This window comes from Protomyctophum bolini (genome assembly GCF_963924005.1).
Source record: "Protomyctophum bolini genome assembly, chromosome: 5".
Lineage (NCBI taxonomy): Eukaryota > Metazoa > Chordata > Actinopteri > Myctophiformes > Myctophidae > Protomyctophum > Protomyctophum bolini.
Window position 1 is genome coordinate 24,865,451 of NC_137866.1, and position 20,911 is coordinate 24,886,361.

At 44.7% G+C, this 20,911-nt stretch overlaps 1 protein-coding gene across 8 annotated transcripts in view; it reads right to left on the minus strand.

The window, feature by feature from the left end:
• prdm16 (PR domain containing 16) overlaps positions 1 to 20,911 on the minus strand; it is a 265,795-nt gene that overhangs the window by 7,953 nt on the left and 236,931 nt on the right. For 2 of the 8 annotated variants that reach the window (XM_080763705.1, XM_080763702.1), the window contains exons 6-15: positions 18,699 to 18,801; positions 14,473 to 14,677; positions 13,931 to 14,096; positions 13,038 to 13,191; positions 10,664 to 12,323; positions 10,040 to 10,127; positions 7,016 to 7,188; positions 5,959 to 6,036; positions 4,700 to 4,869; positions 3,294 to 3,465 (exon numbers count right to left, since the gene is read on the minus strand). In XM_080763705.1, coding sequence (XP_080619831.1) covers positions 3,294 to 3,465; positions 4,700 to 4,869; positions 5,959 to 6,036; positions 7,016 to 7,188; positions 10,040 to 10,127; positions 10,664 to 12,323; positions 13,038 to 13,191; positions 13,931 to 14,096; positions 14,473 to 14,677; positions 18,699 to 18,801 — 2,969 coding nt within the window. Of the gene's footprint in view, positions 1 to 3,293; positions 3,466 to 4,699; positions 4,870 to 5,958; positions 6,037 to 7,015; positions 7,189 to 10,039; positions 10,128 to 10,663; positions 12,357 to 13,037; positions 13,192 to 13,930; positions 14,097 to 14,472; positions 14,678 to 18,698; positions 18,802 to 20,911 lie in introns of all 8 variants that reach the window. The other 6 variants (XM_080763704.1, XM_080763699.1, XM_080763706.1 and 3 more) reach the window with 5 other exon arrangements.

Consider the following 20,911-nt stretch of genomic DNA (forward strand, 5'->3'; position numbering starts at 1 on the left):
GACTGACTGGGGGAAGCGCTCCATCATCAATGAATCTCCTAGATCACTGCATCTCAAACCTTTAGATTACCTTTAGATAGTCTACAAATGGAACCAAATGGACCCTAATGGGTCAAAAGGTCAATTTAGAACCCCCTTAAGGAACCATGAGAGCCCCTTGACCCCACTTTGAGATCGCTGGGGTCCGCGGGGTCCACCATACGTCCAAATGGACCCTTTATGGCTCTGTAACTCTTACAATCTACAAAATGGAAGCGGTTAAATTCATACACTCTCCCAGTTATAGACCCATAATGGTCCGTTTGAACCCCCTGGCGGTCCCCGCACCTGATGTTGAGAAACTGGTTCTTAAACTTTTCAGGCCACGGCCCTCCCCAACATAATCATATTTGAACTGGGCGCCCGCCGCCCACCCTGACAGGCATGGAATTGTATGAGTTGAGGCATTACACTTTTGACTCAGTTCCACATATTGTGAAAGCCGATCTACATGCTCACGGCTCGCTGCTATTACAGTTTTCTTCCCCCCCTATACTTCATAGGTAATATTTTACACACTAATGGTCATATTTTATTTATTTTATAAGAGGTAATAAAAAGGTCTTAAAAGTCCTTAAATTGTAAGTTTGCTGTTGAGAGGGAGAAAACAATGTTGCACTGGGGACATTAAAATCATTAAGTGGACCCACCAGTTTCAGAACACTGTCGTAGAGAAATGCCTCAACCTGAGAAACAGTTCCAACTATGACTGCACCATCCCCCCCCCCCCCGTTTTCTTTTTGCGAATAACCATGCATGTTTGTGAGCTTTTGAATTCCTGTAAATAATTCATAATTGCAGAGTGTAGGGGTTTCCAAAAATACCAAAATATTACGTTTAATTTAGCATGCTTGCTGTCACTCTAACTGTAAAACCGAGCGACAGGCCTTGGCTTAACCCATTTAGGCCTGACGTCGAAATAAAAAAAAAAGTACACATTCACATAAAGGTTTATTATATTTACTTATTACATTACTTATATTCACTATATTTACACAATATACATCTACATGCCACTAAACTCTTCCTTTTGTACACTCAAAGAGCCATCACTAAGTCAGTGTCTACCCTTTGCCCGCCTGGAAACTGCTTAAACAAAAGCCTCTCATGAGAAAACATAGGTTTCCAGGGACTTTTATTTTGACTGGCTTCGATACTGTGAAAAGGAGGGAATTCTTAAGGAGGGATTTTTTTTTCTCCTTTTTTTGCCAGGCTGGACACGCACGCACAATTGCAGATAGACATTCATGGATGGCTGTCTGCACAAAGCATTCGACTCCAGTCAGTCAGAGACAGAAAGAACATGGGTCTGTCTGGTGGGAGGACAGAAAACAGAACACTTTACTCTGAATTACAGATATTAAAATGTCAGGCCAGCTTGTTGTAGATGAGACTCAATATTGATCCCAGATGGCAGAGGGGCTAAATTGCCACTGGGCCTGCTGGCTTTTATGTGGACTGACGGGACAGACTACCAGGAAGGCATTCAAATTGAGGGATCGAGCACGGCTGGAAGAAAAAGACAGACACGAGAAAGAGAGACTTATGGAGCTATAGGAAAGGAGAGACAGACAGAGGGAAAGAGAGATATTACCTAGCTGGGGTATAGTATAGGGATATTTTCAACCCCCCAAATTGGGACGCTTAAATGAATGCACACATGCACCCCCTTCATGCATGCTACTGACTAAGATACTGACATGATACTGACCTGACTTTTTTCCCCTCACATTTCTCTCAAAACACCGTACTAATAACTACATAATGATCAAATACTGGTCCAGTTGAATATAAAATCTGATATTTGGACATTGATGGGATGTTTTCTACATTATACACTGCATAAGCAATACAATACACATTAAAAAATAATGCTTACATTTTAATTTTATTCTAGGGGTGCACTGGCCCAAAATAGGTTGATAAACACTGGTGTGTAGAGGGAAATACGAATGGAATCAATGCTGTTCACGCGCACGTGTGTGTGTGTGTGTGTGTGTGCATGCGTGTGCACTGTGCACGAACACACACACTTGCTCATGCTTTAACAAAATCAGTTTGAATTGTCAAATATGAGGTTGTTCTTCTTAGCAGGCAGATCACAGGCAACGGACTTGGCATTTTCAACTGCAAGTTCAAACTTCACTTGCAGTTTTGGCCTGTTTATTCTAATGTTGATTAACATGAATGGAGTTTTTTTCCTCTAAAATACCACAAAGCATAATACATAGCCATATCTTTATGCAAATTACTTCTCATTGGATTTAGTGTTGCTTGACCAATGTAGCTGAAAACAAGTCCATTTCCCATGACGACCAGGAGAGTTGCTCTCTTCAGCTAACACCTTAGAATCTAGAATGTAGAATTTATAGAATCTTACTAGATTCTATAAATTCTACATTTGAGGCTCCTAGTCCTACTCTCTGCCATATCAGGTTACACATTCAACCACTAGAGTGCACTGTTCACTATTTGTTGCCATTACATACACATAAAACATGATAACACTTTTGCTACCTATGACACAAAACTTTGAATAATTTATACTTGTTCGATCGACTGTGCTGCTGGCCGAAGCAAGGCTGTCGTGCGGCAAAGCATGAATTAGTGTTCTTAATCACTTAGTGGTTCCCATGTCAAGGACCCCCAAATTTATACTAATTCGCCCACGGACCCCAATTTGAAGAGATATGCCCCCCATAAAAGAACATTCAAGGACCCCCAGTTGTACATGCATTGTAGGCTACGGACCCCATTTAATGGCATTTCTATATCTGGGACCCCAATGTATATTGTAAAATCAATGTTAATTTAACACTGAGAGTGTACAAATGGAACCAAATGGACCCATTTGTACACTCTTACGGGTGTAAGGGTCCCCCTGGAACTCCCTCAAGGACCCCTAGGGGTCCCCGGACCCCACTTTGGGAACCACTGACTGACTTAAGCGCTCTAGACTTAATTAGTAAACTGGGCCTGAGTTGGCTCTGCACATGGACTGCTTGTTTCCATCAATACCTTAATGTCTTATAAAATAACTGATCTACAAGCTCACAATGGGTTACAAGTACAACCCAATGCCCTGCGAGCTTATGCTTTAAATCGCTTTAGAAAAATGGTGGTTAAGACAAGAGTGTGTTGTTTGTGTGATGTGTGTCTGAGTGGGTGCACAGGTTAATGGTGTGTATATGTGTGAACACCGTAAAGGGCAGCGTGCTAGTGTGTCAGTGTTTGTCTCGATCTGCATTCCCTACCTCTTATCCGTGGAGCTGGAGGCCTGGTTCATCTCACTGTTGGAGATGAAGTTACGGATTTCTGAGAAGTACGAGTCCTCCTTCTCGTCCAAAAGTGCGTGATTGTCTGGCTCCGAGTTTGGCGAGGAGATGGTGGTTCCTAGGTTGGACAGCATCCCAGACTGTTGGCTCACTGTGGGGAAACGCAGGCAGATAAAGAAACACACACACACACACACACACACACACACACACACACACACACACACACACACACACACACACACACACACACACACACACACACACACACACACACACACACACACACACACACACACACACACACACACTTTATTAGTATGATGATTATCAGACATGCGTAACATCAAGCATAACGGTAATTATACACAATTCTCAAATAGCAATATGGTGGACCATATTGGCTGTTCTTTGATTAAGATCTGGCTAGTGTACAACATACAGATTTTAAAATATGTTTTGGTGTATAGACTGTCAATTTCCCTCCATACAATTCCCGTATTATGTATTTATGTATAAAAATTATTTTATTACCATTACCGTCTCTCTATAGGAAATAATGATACATACAGTATAGAGTAAGTATACTAGGGTAGCCTACTGTAAAAGTATATTAGTAGCCTAGTGTAGGTCGGTGCAGACCATTCTTCATTTAAGTTGACTGACAAAATATAAACACAATAACAATGAACTAGTATAAGGGGCCAAAACATACGGAAAGCGCTTGGTCAAATAAATCCCTACAAACTTTCGTGAAAGCATACGATTTCACCCGGTTCTGTTTCAACCTCCATTCAGGGAAGGTTTGCACATATGTTGGTTCTTTGGAAACGCCCTGCTACAGTACGTACTCATATAGATACACACACTCACATGTGGGAGCTCTCTCCAGACCAACCACAGTTTACTATTGTTGGCCACTGAGCGGCACCACGGGGGCAGTTAGGGGTTAAGTACCTTATTTCAGACTTCATATTTAGGTTGTATTTTTAGGTCTAGAAGAAATACTTTCCGTTCAAAGGATTCTCCTATTTCTGCCCCCCTTTATTTCAGCGACTGTGATATTACTTATGGCCCTGAAGGAGGAGTTCTGGGTGCATTCATGACAGAGAACTTCAGAACAGGATAAATAAATCCACAATCGGCTATTCTCTTGTGTAATATCCATCGGCTTCCTCTGTGAAACTAAACACACTGCAAAACTAAAATGTATAATAATTAAAAAGATAAAAAAAAACTTTGGAACCGCTGATAGCAACATATGTTTTTCAGAAATTAGATTTAGAAGGATTTAGCAGAGATTTGAAGAAAGGTCTTTAATGGGTTCATAACAATGATGCTGTGCCTGCAGACTGAGGTGCAGGTGTTGCTGACCAGGAACTGACCAGGTATGTTCTCGTGCTCGTGCTTCTTGAGGTGGCGGTCCAGATTGGTCTGCTGACCGAAGCAGCGGTTGCAGAGGTGACACTTGAAGGGCTTCTCCTTGTTGTGGATGTTGCGGACGTGGCGCTGGAGGTTAGACGAGATGCTGAACGAGCGGTCACAGTATTTACACCTGCCGACACGGGGACAGAAAAGAGCCCAGAGTTAGGGTGGCGGTATAGCCTCGGAGACCACATGCATTTTCCTTTCAAAAAGAAAAGAAAGCTCCTGGGCAAGAACCCATTCCATTGTGGCATACAGTAGCGCGAACGCGTCTCTCTCTAGCTGCTAATTACTGATGGTCTGAAGCTTTATTCACTTTACACGCACGCACGCACGCACGCACGCACGCACGCACGCACGCATGCACGCACACACACACACACACACACACTCCTCTCTCTGTCTCCGTCTCTTTAAATTAGGCTCATCTACTGCAGGTGTTTCTAGTTTCTGCCGGCGGCTCCTGCCGGAAGATGCCTATGCCATAGAAAGCATATAGGTCTCCTTCAGGCTAGGCTGGCGGAGAGGGGAATGGTGGACCCGAGAAGAAAAAGCACATGTGTGTATCTGTGTGTGTGTCTGTCTGTCTGTCTGTCTGTCTGTCTGCGGACTCTGCGTGCGTGCCTGAGTGCGTGCGTGCGTGCGTGCGTGCGTGCGTGCGTGCGTGCGTGCGTGCGTGCATGCGTGCGTGCGTGCTGGAAAATGTGGTAGAGATACACTAACTGAGCCCCCTGTTCCACTCAGTATAAACAGTAATTACCCTTCTTGGTTCTAAACGCCACATTACTCCGCTCATCTAGAGGGGCCTATTTCATGACCACATGCGTTGCTACTGCCACCACACACACACACACGAGCGCACAGCCCACCTCGGTTCATCCAGACAAGATCCATTTAATTTGCCTGTAAACAAACAATAGAACTGAGCCTTCTGGGAGCCCAGGTCTTCATCGTTGTGATGTGATGGATTCCTCAAGCCTCACTAAACATCTCCTTGTACTAAATATCTCCTCGTCCCCTAACTCACTGCCCCTGTCATTTGCAATTACACCCAATCAAGGTCAACAATTACAGCTAGGTAGTAGAGGACTGAAAATAAAAAATAATTCTGCAGAAAGTGGATCAAACCTGAGAAGAGAAGAGAAGAGAAGAGAAGAGAAGAGAAGAGAAGAGAAGAGAAGAGAAGAGAAGAGAAGAGAAGAGAAGAGAAGAGGCCTACCTGTATGGTTGCTCCCCTGTGTGTGTCCGCAGGTGTCTGGTGAGGTTAGCGGAGCGAGGGAAGATTTTCCCACAGTACCTGTAATGGAGGACAGAATAGAATGGAGGGATGTGAGAGGGATAGAAAACACAATAGATTACACTAACTTTAGACATTTGGTATTCATTTATAGGATCAATATAAGTAAATTAATATATGATATAACCCTTCCACAGTAGTAGCTTTATCATATTTTGCATATTTTCCTATATAATGCCTAACTTGCATATTTAAACATCATTGTCTTTGTGTAAGTAATCAACTGGGGAAGTTTCATGGTGATAACAATTTAATATAGGTATATGGTTTTTCACACTCAATTCATAATTAACGTTCCAATTTTGGAGATCTGGCTCATGGACTAAGAACCAAAAAGAACTGAACTGGTTCCCAACTTGTGGAAAAGGGGCCTTAGTGCAATTCACGCCAAGTTTCACTGGAGCATGCCCGCTTGTTGATCCGCCTGTCAAATTGCTTGCGCCATACTAGGCATGTCATGTCTGTCACGTCCTATCTGTAAAGTATTTTATAAGACACTTTTTTTTAGCCAACTATAGCAATAATAGCATGATGTTCACATAACTAAGCATTCAGTTATGCCATGGTTCCAAATCCCTGTCATTAGGATTTGCCCGATTACAGGATTCCCGAAAACTCGATTCACAACACTTTGCAACGTGTTGTATTTTTGGGATGCACACGCAGATCCGACACACCAACGGTCCGACACGCAGATCCGACACACCAACGGTCCGACACGCAGATCCGACACACCAACGGTCCGACATGCGGAAAGACAGTCGGACATGCAGTCGATGCATGCGCTGCTCCTGTGCTTGTGGTTAGGGCTAGGTTAGGTTGTCGGTCTAATGACAGTCGGACCAATAGTATGTCGTACCTCAAGCCTGTACCCGTATTTTTTCGAATGTTTTTCCTATTTTCTCAGAATGTTCGCCTATTGTTGCCTATTACGATGACGTGGCCAGAATAATATAGGCCTTCTGCACGGGTCACATACCTGCAGGTATAGCGCTCCTTGCCCTTGCGAAGGATGGCGTCCGACAGGGAGGGGGGCGGCGTGCGGAAGTTGAACAGTGGGTGGGCTGAGTGTTGCAGCGAGTTGGGTGGTGCATCCAGTTTCAGAGTGCCAAAGCTCTCCAGCTTCTCCGTCATGTTCTCCATTGCCGACATCTGAGCAGGGAGGAGCAAGGAGGCGAAGGGGACAAGGAACAAGCGTGGAGGAAAAAGCAGAGGAGTAGGGAAGAGAGAGAATATGATGAGGCCAGGTTTTAGATACCCACACGGGAAACAAGAGTTTTATTTTCATACACTTGTGTTCATTCATATTTGAACCAGCAACCTTCTCAGGCTCAAGCTTTTTAATCTTCATCTGCATCTTGCATGTGTGCGTGTGTGTGCACGCGAGCGTGTGTGTTGAAAGGGGGAGAGATGAGAGAGAGATAGAGAGAGGCAGAGTCATACACACACACACACACACACACACACACACACACACACACACACACAGACAGAGTGAGACAGGGAGACAGAACGGAAGCCTTAGAGGAAGCTGTATATCAGGGGTCAGCCTTGTTGATTGTGCTGCGGGGGACTCACCTCCCTGACCTATCGCACATTAACAAACACTTGAATACCACTCTACTCCGCCCGCCGACACCGCCACCCCCACCGCCACCCCCAGGGACCCCCATCCCCAGCCCTGAGCCACAACTTTGTTCTCCAACCTTTCCCCCGTTCTCTGGCAAAGCCACTGTCTAAAGCCTCAATGAGCCATTCAAGAGCTCCCGACGGGAGCCGTACAATATAGTTTAAGATACCACTGACTGATAGCTATTTCCCCTCCTCCGCAGAAGCCTTGTGAACAAAGGGGAGCAGCTATGTAGGAGTTTATTTGCCAAAAACAGCTTACATCCTTCCTTGTTTAGTTGAATGCTGGGACGGGCATGAGACACACGGGGACAGACCGTCCGTCTCGATGTGTTTATTCGCAGTCTGAGAACAGGGGTGGGGGGAGGCGGCGAGCTAGTGTGATTCCGTCATGCGACTGAATTTAGAGGTGGCATTGTGTTTGGAATCACTGGGAGGGTCGCAGCAGAGATGCTCTGGTGGTGTGAGAAAGGTTTAATAGCATGTGCAGTTTGTCTGCTGAGGACTTTGTTGAGTTACTGTGAATGCCGTGTATCTGCATAATAGACATTATCATAATTCAGAGACACATAGTGTAATATTCAAACAATAACATCCCGTGCCAGACTGTGGTCTGCAACAGCAGCAGTACACATAGTAGTAAACAAGTATTTCTCACTCTCAGAAGTCGTAGGCAAACGTACGAGACTTACGATGCAGCTTATGAGTAAGTGAGACTCAGGACACTTTATTGACTAATTAGAATTGACATAAATTATTTATTACACATTATTGAACAATCTGTCACATGAATCATCTTTTTGTACAAACTAGCCCTAAAACCCCTAGTGATATTAATCCCTTTTAGAGGATGCGTGCTCTAATTCTAGAAATAATTTGATTTGTTTGATTTAAAAAAAAATAGCTTGATGTCCTCATGCCACCCATGTAAGGTCCATACATTCACATGCACTGCACATACAATAGTGTGTTCTACAAGTGTATGTGTCTGACTCTGCAATGCATACACACACACACACACACACACACACACACACACACACACACACACACACACACACACACACCAATAAACGTGTGTATTGCAAAGTCACAATTGACAAGAGGAGCCAGATTCCCAGGTCAGATTAAACCGTTTCTCCCCCCAATGAGAGCCCTCCATTCTCCTGGACACAAACACAGGATGTCCTTGATGGGCACGTTGCTATTATCTAGCCCGCCAGCCAGAGAGTGAAAAAAAAAGGAACGACTCAAAGGGGAAGTTATTAGCTAGCCTGTGTGCTCCCAGCGTACAAAACAATGCCACAACTAAGTTTAGCAGTGGCCAAGTGGCTTTTGCTCCCCTCAATTCAAATGCTTATTATTCTTCTTTTTTTTATTAAATACTATCATTCCCTGTAATCAAGATTCAGAGAGGTGGGTGGGTGGGGGAGGGAGGGAGGGTTCGGGGACAGTCAAACAATGTGACTGATTATCAAAGGGGCTGCGATAACAGACTGTGTCTTCTGAGCAAGGTGCCTGGAAGCGACGAGGTACAGCGAGGCGCCATTCGGTAAACAAAGGAAGAAATTGTACAGAACCCTTGAGAAAAGAACATCAACACTGTGGAATGATGGTGCGTAGGGGCCTATATCAGTTCAGGTTGCAGTGGCGTGGGAGGCTGGAGTGAGGTCTTTTCACATAATACATGTTATGAAAATAATAACTGATGGTATCTTGGGAATAATCAAATCAGCCATATATACTGTAGTGTATAGGAGGACAATTGGCCCAGCTTAGGGACTCCCTGGATATATGTATAGGTTTTTGGTTAAAGCTCACACTTTCGTGCAGGCTGTAGCGTTAATAACCTTGATTACCTTCGACACAGATCATGCCAGTGATCAATGGCAGACCAGTGTTGATTTCGTCGACTAAAACTATGACGAACAATGTTCTTCGCCTATACCTTTTTTCACAGACGAAAACTAAATGAATACTAAGCTATGACGACTAAAACTAAGACTAAATATATTGACAATTTCGTCAACAAGACTAAAATGTTAGGAAGGGACTAGTGGACAAGAGATCAAGTCATTTCACACTCGGTTGTATGCTGAAACTAGCAGATCTACAAGCTTGCAGATTGGCTATTTTCAGCAAGGGTCAAATCTGTCATATACGACGCCAAAATACCTTTTAGTCGACTAAATCAACTGTAGATTTAAAACTAGACTAACACTAAAACATTCCAGGTGACTAAAATGTGAAACTAAATGAAAAATATTCAAGAGACTATGACTAAAACTAAAATCAAATGTTGCTGTCAAAATCAACACTGTGGGAGACACACCTGTGTGCGTCTGTGCGTGCGTGCGTGCGTGCGTGCGTGTACCTGTGGGTGGAACAGCAGCGGGGAGGGCCTGAGGAACTTCTCCTTCAGAGCTCCTACGGGGTCGAGCAGCTTCCTCTTCTCCACCCTGCTGGACCAACCCCAAGGAAAAGGGTTACGTACCAAGGTCAGAGTTCAACGTCAGCCCCACACTTAAAGGCATCCTCTCTACCATCGTCAGTGAGTGGTTCTCAAACTGTGTCATGTCAAGGACCGCCAAGTTCATATGTATTTGGCCACGGACCCCTATCTGGACCCCCCAGAGGATTAGTTTGAACAAATCAAAATAAATTCAAAACTTTGTCCAAATTTGTCAAAAATAACAGATGTACGTATGAAATGGATAAAGTGGTTAAAATGATTGTGATGCTGTATTAACACATATGGCTGGACACCCTGGAACCCCCCCCCCCCCCCCCCCCCACTAGACCCAGACCCAACTTTGAGAACCACTGCTCTACATGCTCAAATTCCTTGAAGTTATACATACATACTAACATACACACACACAAGCGGACACTGTTCTGAAACAGATCGTCATCAATTCAAATATTGATCGATGCAGATGCAGAACTAGGTGACCATGTCGATGTAGACATTATTCTAGTCTACTCGGGGCTGAAATACCTGTATATAGGGTCCATGAAGAAGGCAGAGGGCTTGGCATAGTGCAAGGGTGGCTGCTGGGGTGGCTGGGACAGAGCTTGCTGGTGCTGGGCCATGCTGACCTGGTGCAGAGACTGTAGATGTGGATGAGGATGTGGGTGTGGGTGTGGGTTCACACTAGCAGGGGGTTCCTCTTTGGTGGGAATACCCTTGCCAGATCCAAAGTTGTGGTGCTTGCGGTTGTGTGGCTCAGAGGCCACACCATTATGTCCACCCCGGCTACGACCGCCAATGCTGAGGTCCAGAGGCTGCTCCTCGCTGCCAGATACTGACAGGGGCCCAGCACTGCTCCCACTGCTGTTGTTGGGGTGAGATGGCTTGGTCGGAGTGGCTGGAGCCAGCTTGATCTCCTTGGACTTGTGGGTGAGGTCAAATGGTGACTCAGCGGTGGGTGCAGGAGCTCCGGGTCCACCGTGCACCATTTTGTGTAGGTGCTCGCGAGGTGACTTGGGCTCAGGCTTAAAAAACATGCTAGGGTTGATGGTGCCTCTTTCGGTATTGAAGGAGTAGAGGGAGTGGGGGAAATTGGGCAGAAACTGGAAGGGGAACATGGAATGATACGGCAGTGGACCAATCTTCTTCTCCTGATGTAGACCCATGAAACCAGGGCCAAAGTATTTCTCTGCAATGGAGGCGATGGCTTTGATGGAGTCTGTGGTGACGATGTTGGCATTGCCGGTGCTGGGTGGCAGCGCTTGCTCGTCGGGCGGAGGAAAGAAGGAGTGCTGGGAAGCCGAGGAAATGAAGGGCCGGTCGATGGCGAGGGTCCCCGAGCTGGACATGGGCGATACCAATGCACTGCTCACGTCTTCAGGGCGCATGCCCTCTTGACCCGACACCACGCCAGAGGGTTTCCTCCGCTTGCTGCTTCGCTCCCGTTCGCTTTCTCCATCGCTTTCCAAGTCAGACCCCTCGCCTGAAGCAGTACCGGTCGTCGTGTCCAAATCGGTCCCGCTTGTCGTGTTGACGTCTTCAAGGTCGCTGCCGTCAGACATGTCTCCCATCTTCGATTTGGCCTTGGCTTCTCCTCCAGAAGACAAGTCCGGTTTGTTCTCCTTCTCTTTGTCTTCTGCCTGACTCAAGCCATTGCCACCACTGTTGTTCGGGTGGCCGGCCAAAGAGAGTGGGGGGACGTCTAGGGGGCTCCGAGGCAGTTTGGCTTCCTGACCGCTGCTTCCAAGGGGGCTCTTAAGTAGAGGGTTGGGTGGCAATAAGGGTGGCCGTGGGTAAAGCGAATGGGGGAAGATGCCCGGGAAACCGTGCGAGAGGGAAGGGAAGCCGTGGGGGGAGAAGGGTAAACCAGCATGGGGATGATGACGGGAGGGGAAGTAGTCAGTGAACCCTAAACCTGAGTGGTTGAGGCCTGGATGGTGCGGGTGGTGGGACTTAATCTTGGCCATGATGGGACTAGAGCTCATCGGGATGCCTGGAGTGAACATCCCTGCTGGGGAGCCATAATGGTTCTTGCCCTCACAGAAGCGTCGGTGCTTGTTGAGGGAGGAGGTAGTGCTGAACATCTGCCCACAATCCTTGCATTTGATCTGGGTACGGCAGTCAGCGTGCATGCGCTTGTGGCGGCAGAGGTTGGAGAACTGGGTGTAGGACTTGTGGCACACCTCGCCTGGGGGAGCAAAAGGACACAGCCCACCAGGGCCTGGTTAAGCCCATTTAAACACTGTCTCTAATTATGTGTGCCAAATGAACAAAAAATGACAACTGCATGATGAAATATTGTAGCTTAAGACAGCAAGTGATCGGTTTCATTACAGGACAATGAGGACATGTGTAATTTATTCAGTGCAAGAGGATTGAGATAAGTGTATATTTTAATGCGTTTCTCTGGATATAGCATGTGTATTACTTTTCGTTACATGCTTGGAATGCAGGATACAGCATAGATTCCAGAATCTATACATTTTGTTCGACTGAAGCTATATGCCACAATGAAAATGTTTTAATTGAAAAATATTTATTGACTTTCATTCATTAGATAGTTTATATATTTTGTTGGATTGTAATTCAGGTTAAACTAAATTAAATATACATAGAAATGCAAATATTAAAGGTGAATAATGACATCTGAATATGTATGCGATGAGTTTTAGAGAAGCATTTTGTTGTTTGTGTTACTATAGTATACTGTATACTCTATGTCTATAGCTGGATTATCATGGTTGGTTCCAAATGATGCTGAGGAGGTAAAAGGGGAAGGAGAAGTCAATATGCAGAGGAGTAGAGGAGATGCAATGATGAGACATTGGGAGACAGGAATTGGATGAGACAGAAAGGGTATAATCTAACAGTAAATGAGATGGTTTCCATTTCTCTGACTTACAGATAAAGGGCTTGACGCTACTGTGGATGTGCTTATGTTGCTTGAGGCCTGAGGACGTGGCAAAGGTCTTGCCACACTCAGGGCATGTGTGAGCACGTGCACCAACGTGCTGCGAACGGATGTGTCGCTGCAGGTTGCTGGGATCTGTGAACACCTGCGTGAGAAGAAGGCATGACCACAGACCTTGACGTAAAACGTACGAGCCAATGCATTACACTGTATATTTGATGATGATGCCATAATTAAAATATCATCTGCCCTCCATGTATTTGCGTTTTCTTTTTTTTTTGCATTTAGGCGATTGAACATGCATTTTGAGTGCTATGACAGAGTCCATGTATAAACGTATATATGCTGCAGCTAATCCTATATTGCTATCAGGGACGTGCAGAGAGTGTTAGAGAGGCAGGGGCTAAAATCCCGTAAGGGACAAAAATAGCGAAAATAGCAGATCCACAAGCTCACAACACGTCACTATGCTTTGAGAGCTTGTAGATCATCTATTTTCAACCCAGCACTCTTTATCTACTGGATATGCGGTGTATACGACATGGATTTCTAAACAAATTTGTCCAACGCAAAATGCTATGTTCCCAAGTTCAGGAGACTTCGGGGGGAAAAAAGAAATTCTCCTGAATGCTGCCTTCCGGCATGGCATGGAAAGGAAAGGAGTGGAATTTTTTGCATCTCTGGGAAGGGCAGTTGTTTTACAGACAGGTATAAAAGAGCAGGGGCTCAAGCCCCCTTTGATGTCTATGTGTGCACGTCCCTGCTATCCATCGTCCAGTATACGTAATCCAAATGCACAAAGCCAAAAAGAAAGCAAAACAAGCCCAGCAGAATTTCTGAAGCAGAGACAGAGCCTATGTGTGGGTTGAGCGCGCACAACTTACGTGCTGGGTGTGCTGTACCTTATCACAATTTTCACACTCAAAGCGCTTGCCGCTGTCGTGTGACATCTGGTGGCGGATGAGGTTGGACTTCCAGTTGAAGGCCTTGGGACACTGGTCACACTTGTACTCCCTCTCCTCTGTGTGCACTATCATGTGTTGGCCCAGACTGTATGGATGAGGACGACAAAGGTTTAAAAGGTTTGACGTTCTCTCAAATATGTCAGTGAGTGACACACTTGAAAATGTCAAACTATAGTCAAGTCATAGAAATGCAAATAGTAAGAAAGCAATACGAAAAGGCAAAATATCAATTTACAAAAAAAGCAAAAACAAAACAGACAACAATCTGAAATCCTGTAAAGTACTGTATAGTGTAGGTGTGTACTGTATAGTGTAGGTGTATACTGTACAGTGTATGCGTGCATGCGGGGGGGGGGGGAGGGGGGTAGGAAGGATCATAAATGTATGAACAATCCTACATTTAGGAACCAAAAATTCCTTGTAATGAAAAACATTTGAGAACAACAGTGTTGTGGTATTACCTGTACTCATTGGGGAATATCTTCTCACAGTCTTTGCACTCGTGGACGGGCTCGTCCGCGCTGTCTTCTCGCTCCTGCTTGAAGTCCTCGCTGAGCGCGTCGAAGATGGAGCCGGCGCTGGAGCACGAGTACTTCTGGTGCCGGCGAAGCTCCAGAGCCGAGGGGAACAGCTCATCACAGTCTTCACAGCGATACATCTGCTCATCTGCACGCACGCACACACACACACACACACACACACACGCACACATGCAGACACACACACGGCACACACATACATCATACACATGACAGACAGACACACACACACACACACACACACACACACACACACACACACACACACACACACACACACAAACAGATATTGTCAGGCACAAACTAAAGGAATTCAGGTGATTCTACAAGCTCACAATTTGTTGGATCTGCTATTTTTCGCTGAATGTTTGCCCCTTTTCAACAAGTGTTCTTATTTTTGCCAAATGTTCACCTATTAGCATCCCATGGATGCTATAGGGTTCACGTGGTTAATCATATATGACATATAAGGGACTATATTGGATATCAATGTAACTATCAATAAAGGCACAAAAGCCAAAAACAAATCATAAAAAAAAAAGATTGCCTTTACTCAAGTTATAATTTAGGCAGCCGCATTAGTCACTACACGCATCGCGACACATTTGGGGCTATTTTTTAATACTTACTTGTTTACGCCTATAGCCTAACACTAGCATTTTTTAATAGCTGAACCATAAACTAGTGGTAACATTGATCTCAAGGACCCCTGGGAGTCCCAGCACCACACTTTGAGAACCAGTGCAATGTTGTTAATTCTCAAAAGATCGTTGTGGTGTTCCCCTGAACCAAGGAAACGGATCCAAGTATTCCCATTACTGATAAAAATCAACTGTTGAGCTCTGAAGGAACAGCAGAAATCTATTGGAGTTATTTACCTCTCTCTGTGTTAGTTACAAGTAATCAAAGACCCGCTCTTGTTGTTCAAACGTTGAACAACAATCCTCCAATTGGCATTTGCGTAAAATGGAAATCAATTAGCAGTAAAGTGTATAGCCTTCGTTAACAGGGCTAATTGCTTGTTAAGGCCAGCAGTGGTGAGTGGAACCGAGGTGGTGTAATAGCACACAGGGGGGGAAACAATAGGGGCTGGTCTTCCCTTTCCATGCATGGTGATAACCTTTCACAATGCTCCTCACCACCAAGGTCAAATGCATAAAAACTCGGCCAGCTTTTTCAATGGCTAGTTCCTGAGTTCCACGCCAAGTATAACAGTTCAAGGGGAAAGCCCAACGGAGTGTGTTTGTGTGTGCATGTGTGTTTGTGCGTGTGTCGGTGTGTGCATGTGTGTGTGTGCGTGTGTCGGTGTGTGCATGTGTGTGTGTGTGTGTGTGTGTGTGTGTGTGTATGTGTGTGTTGGTGTGAACATTTTCCAAACAGAATGAGCCGTGCACGAGGAATAGAAATAAGCAGGGGCAAAGTGGCGCCGAGCCTGTGGTGATTTCACCATCCACTCCTGCTGTGTATACCCACACTGCCAACGCACGACTAGTCCCCCCCGGGGGTCCCCCATCACACACCCTTGTGCACCCATCCATCATTTCGGTGCACTGGCTAAATGAGTTCATCCAAAATGACTCACAGTGCACCCGCACGGCACGGCGCGGCTCACCTGTTTTCTACGACACGCGACCGTTTACGCAGCTGGAACTTCTCTGCAGCATTAACAAGGCATTAGTAACATCAATGTGTCTTGACCTTGGGCCGGGGATAAATGACCTTCATGGTCAATGGTCCAATAAGCCCTATAACTCACGAACTCTAAGCTAACTCTAAACAATATTAGCTATAACTGACACCGGTGGGCACATAATTCATTTGAGAGTGTGAGTGTTTTGCTGAGAAAGAGTTGGTTCTGTTCCACTCCAGAGCTACAGTAAAAATAACTCAACACCCATATATATATTTCTTGTCACCTTTGGAGAGGTGGAACTTTTTTGAGGAAAAATAAAATGGGGGTTCTATAAAGTGCCTATTTATAATGCATGTTTCCACATTTCACTACAGATGCTTGCTTTGTCAAAGCAAACAAAAGTCTGTTCAGAAAAATATTACAAGATGTCCATCATAGGCATATATGTCATATCTTTGTTGTTTTTGCAGTGGGTGTAAAACAGTTTACACTTTCAGAACGGCATGTCAGTGAGTGAATACTGATGTGTAAAGGCAAGCTCCAGCCTATATCCAATTAGCTACAGTTACAGTAGGCTACATATTTATTTTCACTGCATTGAAATATTGAATAATACTGTTCTATAGCCCTATAGCAGAACAATTTGGTTAATGTAGGCCTATATTTGTGTTTTACAAGCAAAGGCTTGAAACCTCCATGTGTATAAATGTGTGTATACTAGTAGGCTATGTGTGTCTAAAGCCCGAAGCCCATAAAAGATAAAAAAGCAATAAATAATGTGCACGTGGCAACGCATGCTACATGCATGGTGCGGTGCGTGCCTGGCCGTTTTTTTCCCGTTTTTTTTCATTCGAACTTATTTTATTCCGTCTGCGTTGTTGGGGGAGGGGCTAGCGTGCTCATATATAAATGGAAGGCTAATAGCACTCTGGGAGAAGAAGGGGAGTACAATTATGTGCAGTTTAGCGGCTAATCTGGGAGCATGGGTGAGGTCTCGGGGGACTCCTCAAGTCCTCAACTTCGAATTCCAGCTCCGATAAGCCGCCAGACAGACGGAGAGAGCGGGGTTGCGCTGCCAAGCTCCCACTCCCAGCCAGCCAGCCCTCACTCATTCACTCACACACACACGGAGACGGGAAGACGCACACAACATCATATATTTCACAGTCAGAATCGCGCACCAAGACAGACAAGACTCTTTCATTTTCACACAAGCAGGCAGGCAGAGGCTATAGCGGCCTACACCCAACCGCAGAGAGGCTATCTATCCTGAAAAAAGACGTTCTCCGTTCACATGCCTCCTCCTCTCTGTCATTCACACCGTCTGTTTCTTTTCAATTTAATTTCTCCGGTTTTTCTCCCATTTCCATTCGCTCGCTCCTCCGTGCCTTTCTTTGGCAGAGAGATCTGAGCAGAGCGGTCCGGGGCTATACGGTAAAAAAAAAAAAAAACCTTTCGTGTATTACAAGACGTCTCACGAACATGTAATTTTATGACAGGCTAAAGCAAAGCACAACGAAACAATTATTAGTTACCTGACAACTAGGCCTATACGATGGAATAAGTTAAGATGTTATCAGGGCTCGATTTGTTTTCCCCTCCGCGAATTTGAACTTGACGTCGAGCAAGCGTATATAGGCTTAGGTAGATTATCTGATCAAATACTTCGACTGTTCGACATAAGCCTGCATCACTGACGCAGTCGCGCGGAGGCAGCCTATGGGTTGGGTTATGGGGGGGGGGGGGTCATTGGTAGGACGAAGTGGAGTGGAGTCTTTGTCCGGGTTACCCAACTCAAAGGGGGGGAAATAAATAACAGCACGTGAAAATGTGACGCATTATGCAGCTGCTGCTGTCATAGCATAGCAGCCAGCCCAGGGTTTATGTGTGCAGCATAGAACAATCCAATATTATCGATCAATTTTATAAAATAAACACATTTAAAAAAAAATCGGTGTATATAGTGCCACCATATCAAATATTTTAAACATATTTTGAATAACTTCAGCCAAAGGCCTATACAGGTCTACTCGTGGTAGGCACAGCATCCCTTCAAATGTCATGAAGAGTTTGTACTTTGGACATGCTCACAGCTCACTCATTATATATATATATATATATATATATATATATATATATATATATATATATATATATATATATATATATCTTTCTATCTTGTACATTGCGTTAAATCAAAGGCTGGAGTTTTGCATATATAGGATAAGGGCAAAGTATTTCCAATGGGTTTTGCATGCAATGCAGGATATGCGCGATCATATAAGTCAGAACAGCATGCTTAATCTAGGCCTATCTTCTGAACAATTGTCTAATGCATGAAAATTGGTTATTTCGAAATTAATTTCATCTTGAATCGTCGTCATCTTCATCTTTAAATATAGCCTACTTGACATTTCTATACAGCTTTATTGTGTGGGCAGTGGAGCGAGGAAAGCAACACAGGATGTTTGGTAGTTTGTTTAAAATGTGCGCTAATGACGCGCATTCATCTTACCTTCCAGGTTGGGAGCCATTGATCCCTCGGGGAAAAGTCCGTCCTTCATGTACAGTAAAAGCTCCTCCCCTACTTCAATATCCCGAACAGCTTTATAATAGATCTGGAGATAAAACACAAAGGAATGGTGGAATCAAACATTATTTTTATCAACACAGAGCCTGATATAACATTATTACCGGTATGCCTACAATGTCATTTATATCCTAATCAAATTCTGTCATTTCGTTGAACTGGATAGACACATCTGTAGGCCTATACGTAATTTGGTTATAAATGATTCATTAACATATTGTCAGACGTATTATTAGGCTAATCATAACCTTTTATAGACCATGCAACAAATCAACAAATATATAAACCCAATGATAGCGATTTGATTATTTATCATATCTCGTAGTATGGACATTAAAATGCACGTTAGCCTATAGCAATGTGATCACTAAATGTCATATGGGTATGATTTTCCAAAACAATAAATATATTAATTATAACTGGCTTGTTCTACAAAACGTCTGAAAAACCATGAACATGATATACAGCCTAAAAATGGTGTGACTGGATGATAGCCCAGCAGGCCTACCGTTTCGCAAAGAAAAACTGTCCATCAAACGAAAAAACTATGTATAAGACAAATGAGTATAGGCCTAGAGTCGGATAATGTTGGACCCCCGTTTACATTTATAGACAATGTGTGTATGATTCAGTGAAATTCAACGTGTGTGAATTGTGCATAATAATGACAATTATGTGAGGCCTGTACGCAGCATGATTCTGCATGCCACTGGATTTATCACATTAATAATCCTATTGACTAGATTTAGATGGAAAAACATCCAGCCTAGAGAATTAATTCAATGAGCTAACAATTTAAAATATACTAGTAAATAGACTACAAAGCCAAGATCGTGATGCCTATGAAATTTGAAATAACAAAACGCAAACAGTATAGGCCTAGCTTACTGCAATCAGAATCTAATTGCTATGCTATCTCTGGACACTTGGGGGCGCACTGTACCAAGTCACACAACGAGTGGCCTATGTGTCCGTTCACTACATGAAGCTCTCTCTCTCTCACACACACACACACACACACACACACACACACTGTCACACACACGGTTCGTCAATCCAGCTGGCCTTTGCAGACAAACATCACAACGGGCCATATTGATCAAACAGTCCCACAAGCCACAACACATTATTATTATTATTATTGTTATTATTATTATTATTATTATTATTATTATTATTATTATTATTATTCGCTTATTGTTATTAAATATTAGCTTATGCAGCAGTCGACTATTATCCAATCAATGTTACCAACGCAATAGGCCTACAACAACAAGTAGCTGCAGCTGCCTCGTTGCGTTGCAGCTTTCTTCTTCCATAACTGATATTTCGACCTGACCTTTCGTTTCTCCGTGAGTCGGAAGAGTTGAGAAAGTTGCGCGGCGCGTCTCAGAGCCTCCAGCTGCAGTAGCGCTTCAGTCCCGCTGGAGTTGGCGACGCAGCCCATAGTGAAAGAAGCCGCTGCTGCTACCGTACGGAGCACGGGACGGCGGAGGAGGAGGTGTAGCGGCTGGCTGGAGCGGCCAGGGCCGAGGAGAGGAGGTCGCGGAGCGGCCACGGCAGGCTGTCTGTCTGTCTGTCTGACTGGAGGAGCCTCGATGCTCCGGCACGGCACGGCACGGGAGGCAGCACTCACTACTCTCTAGTCTAGTCACTACAGACTACAGCACGTCTTTGATGATGATGAGGCTTTCTCTCCCTCTCTCTCTCTCCGTCTCATTAGTGATTCCCTGTTGCCCCCTCGGAGCGCTCTCCTCTCTCGTTAACCGTCGCGGCCACTCCTCCTCTTCTTATCTCCACTAGTCTCCAGCCAAAAGGATTTGAGGGATCTAAAACGGAGCAGACCCCTCCCCGCATCTCCGGTCGGTCCCCCCGCGCGGCCGTCAGCCGCTTTGGGGGCCGCGATAATAGATACATCTATTATTGATGCAAATAATGGATAAAGCGGCCTGAGAGACATGCGCGCGAACGCGAAATAAGGTGAACAACACGCGCGCACGCGCACAACACAAGGCGCAAGTGATAAAAATCATGCCGCGGTGTGAGGCTGGGGCTGGACGCTGGACGTCGAATTTTTTTGTTCTCCCTTTAAAAAAAATGCTTTTTAGAACAAACGCCGAGCAATGTGGTTCAGGTTA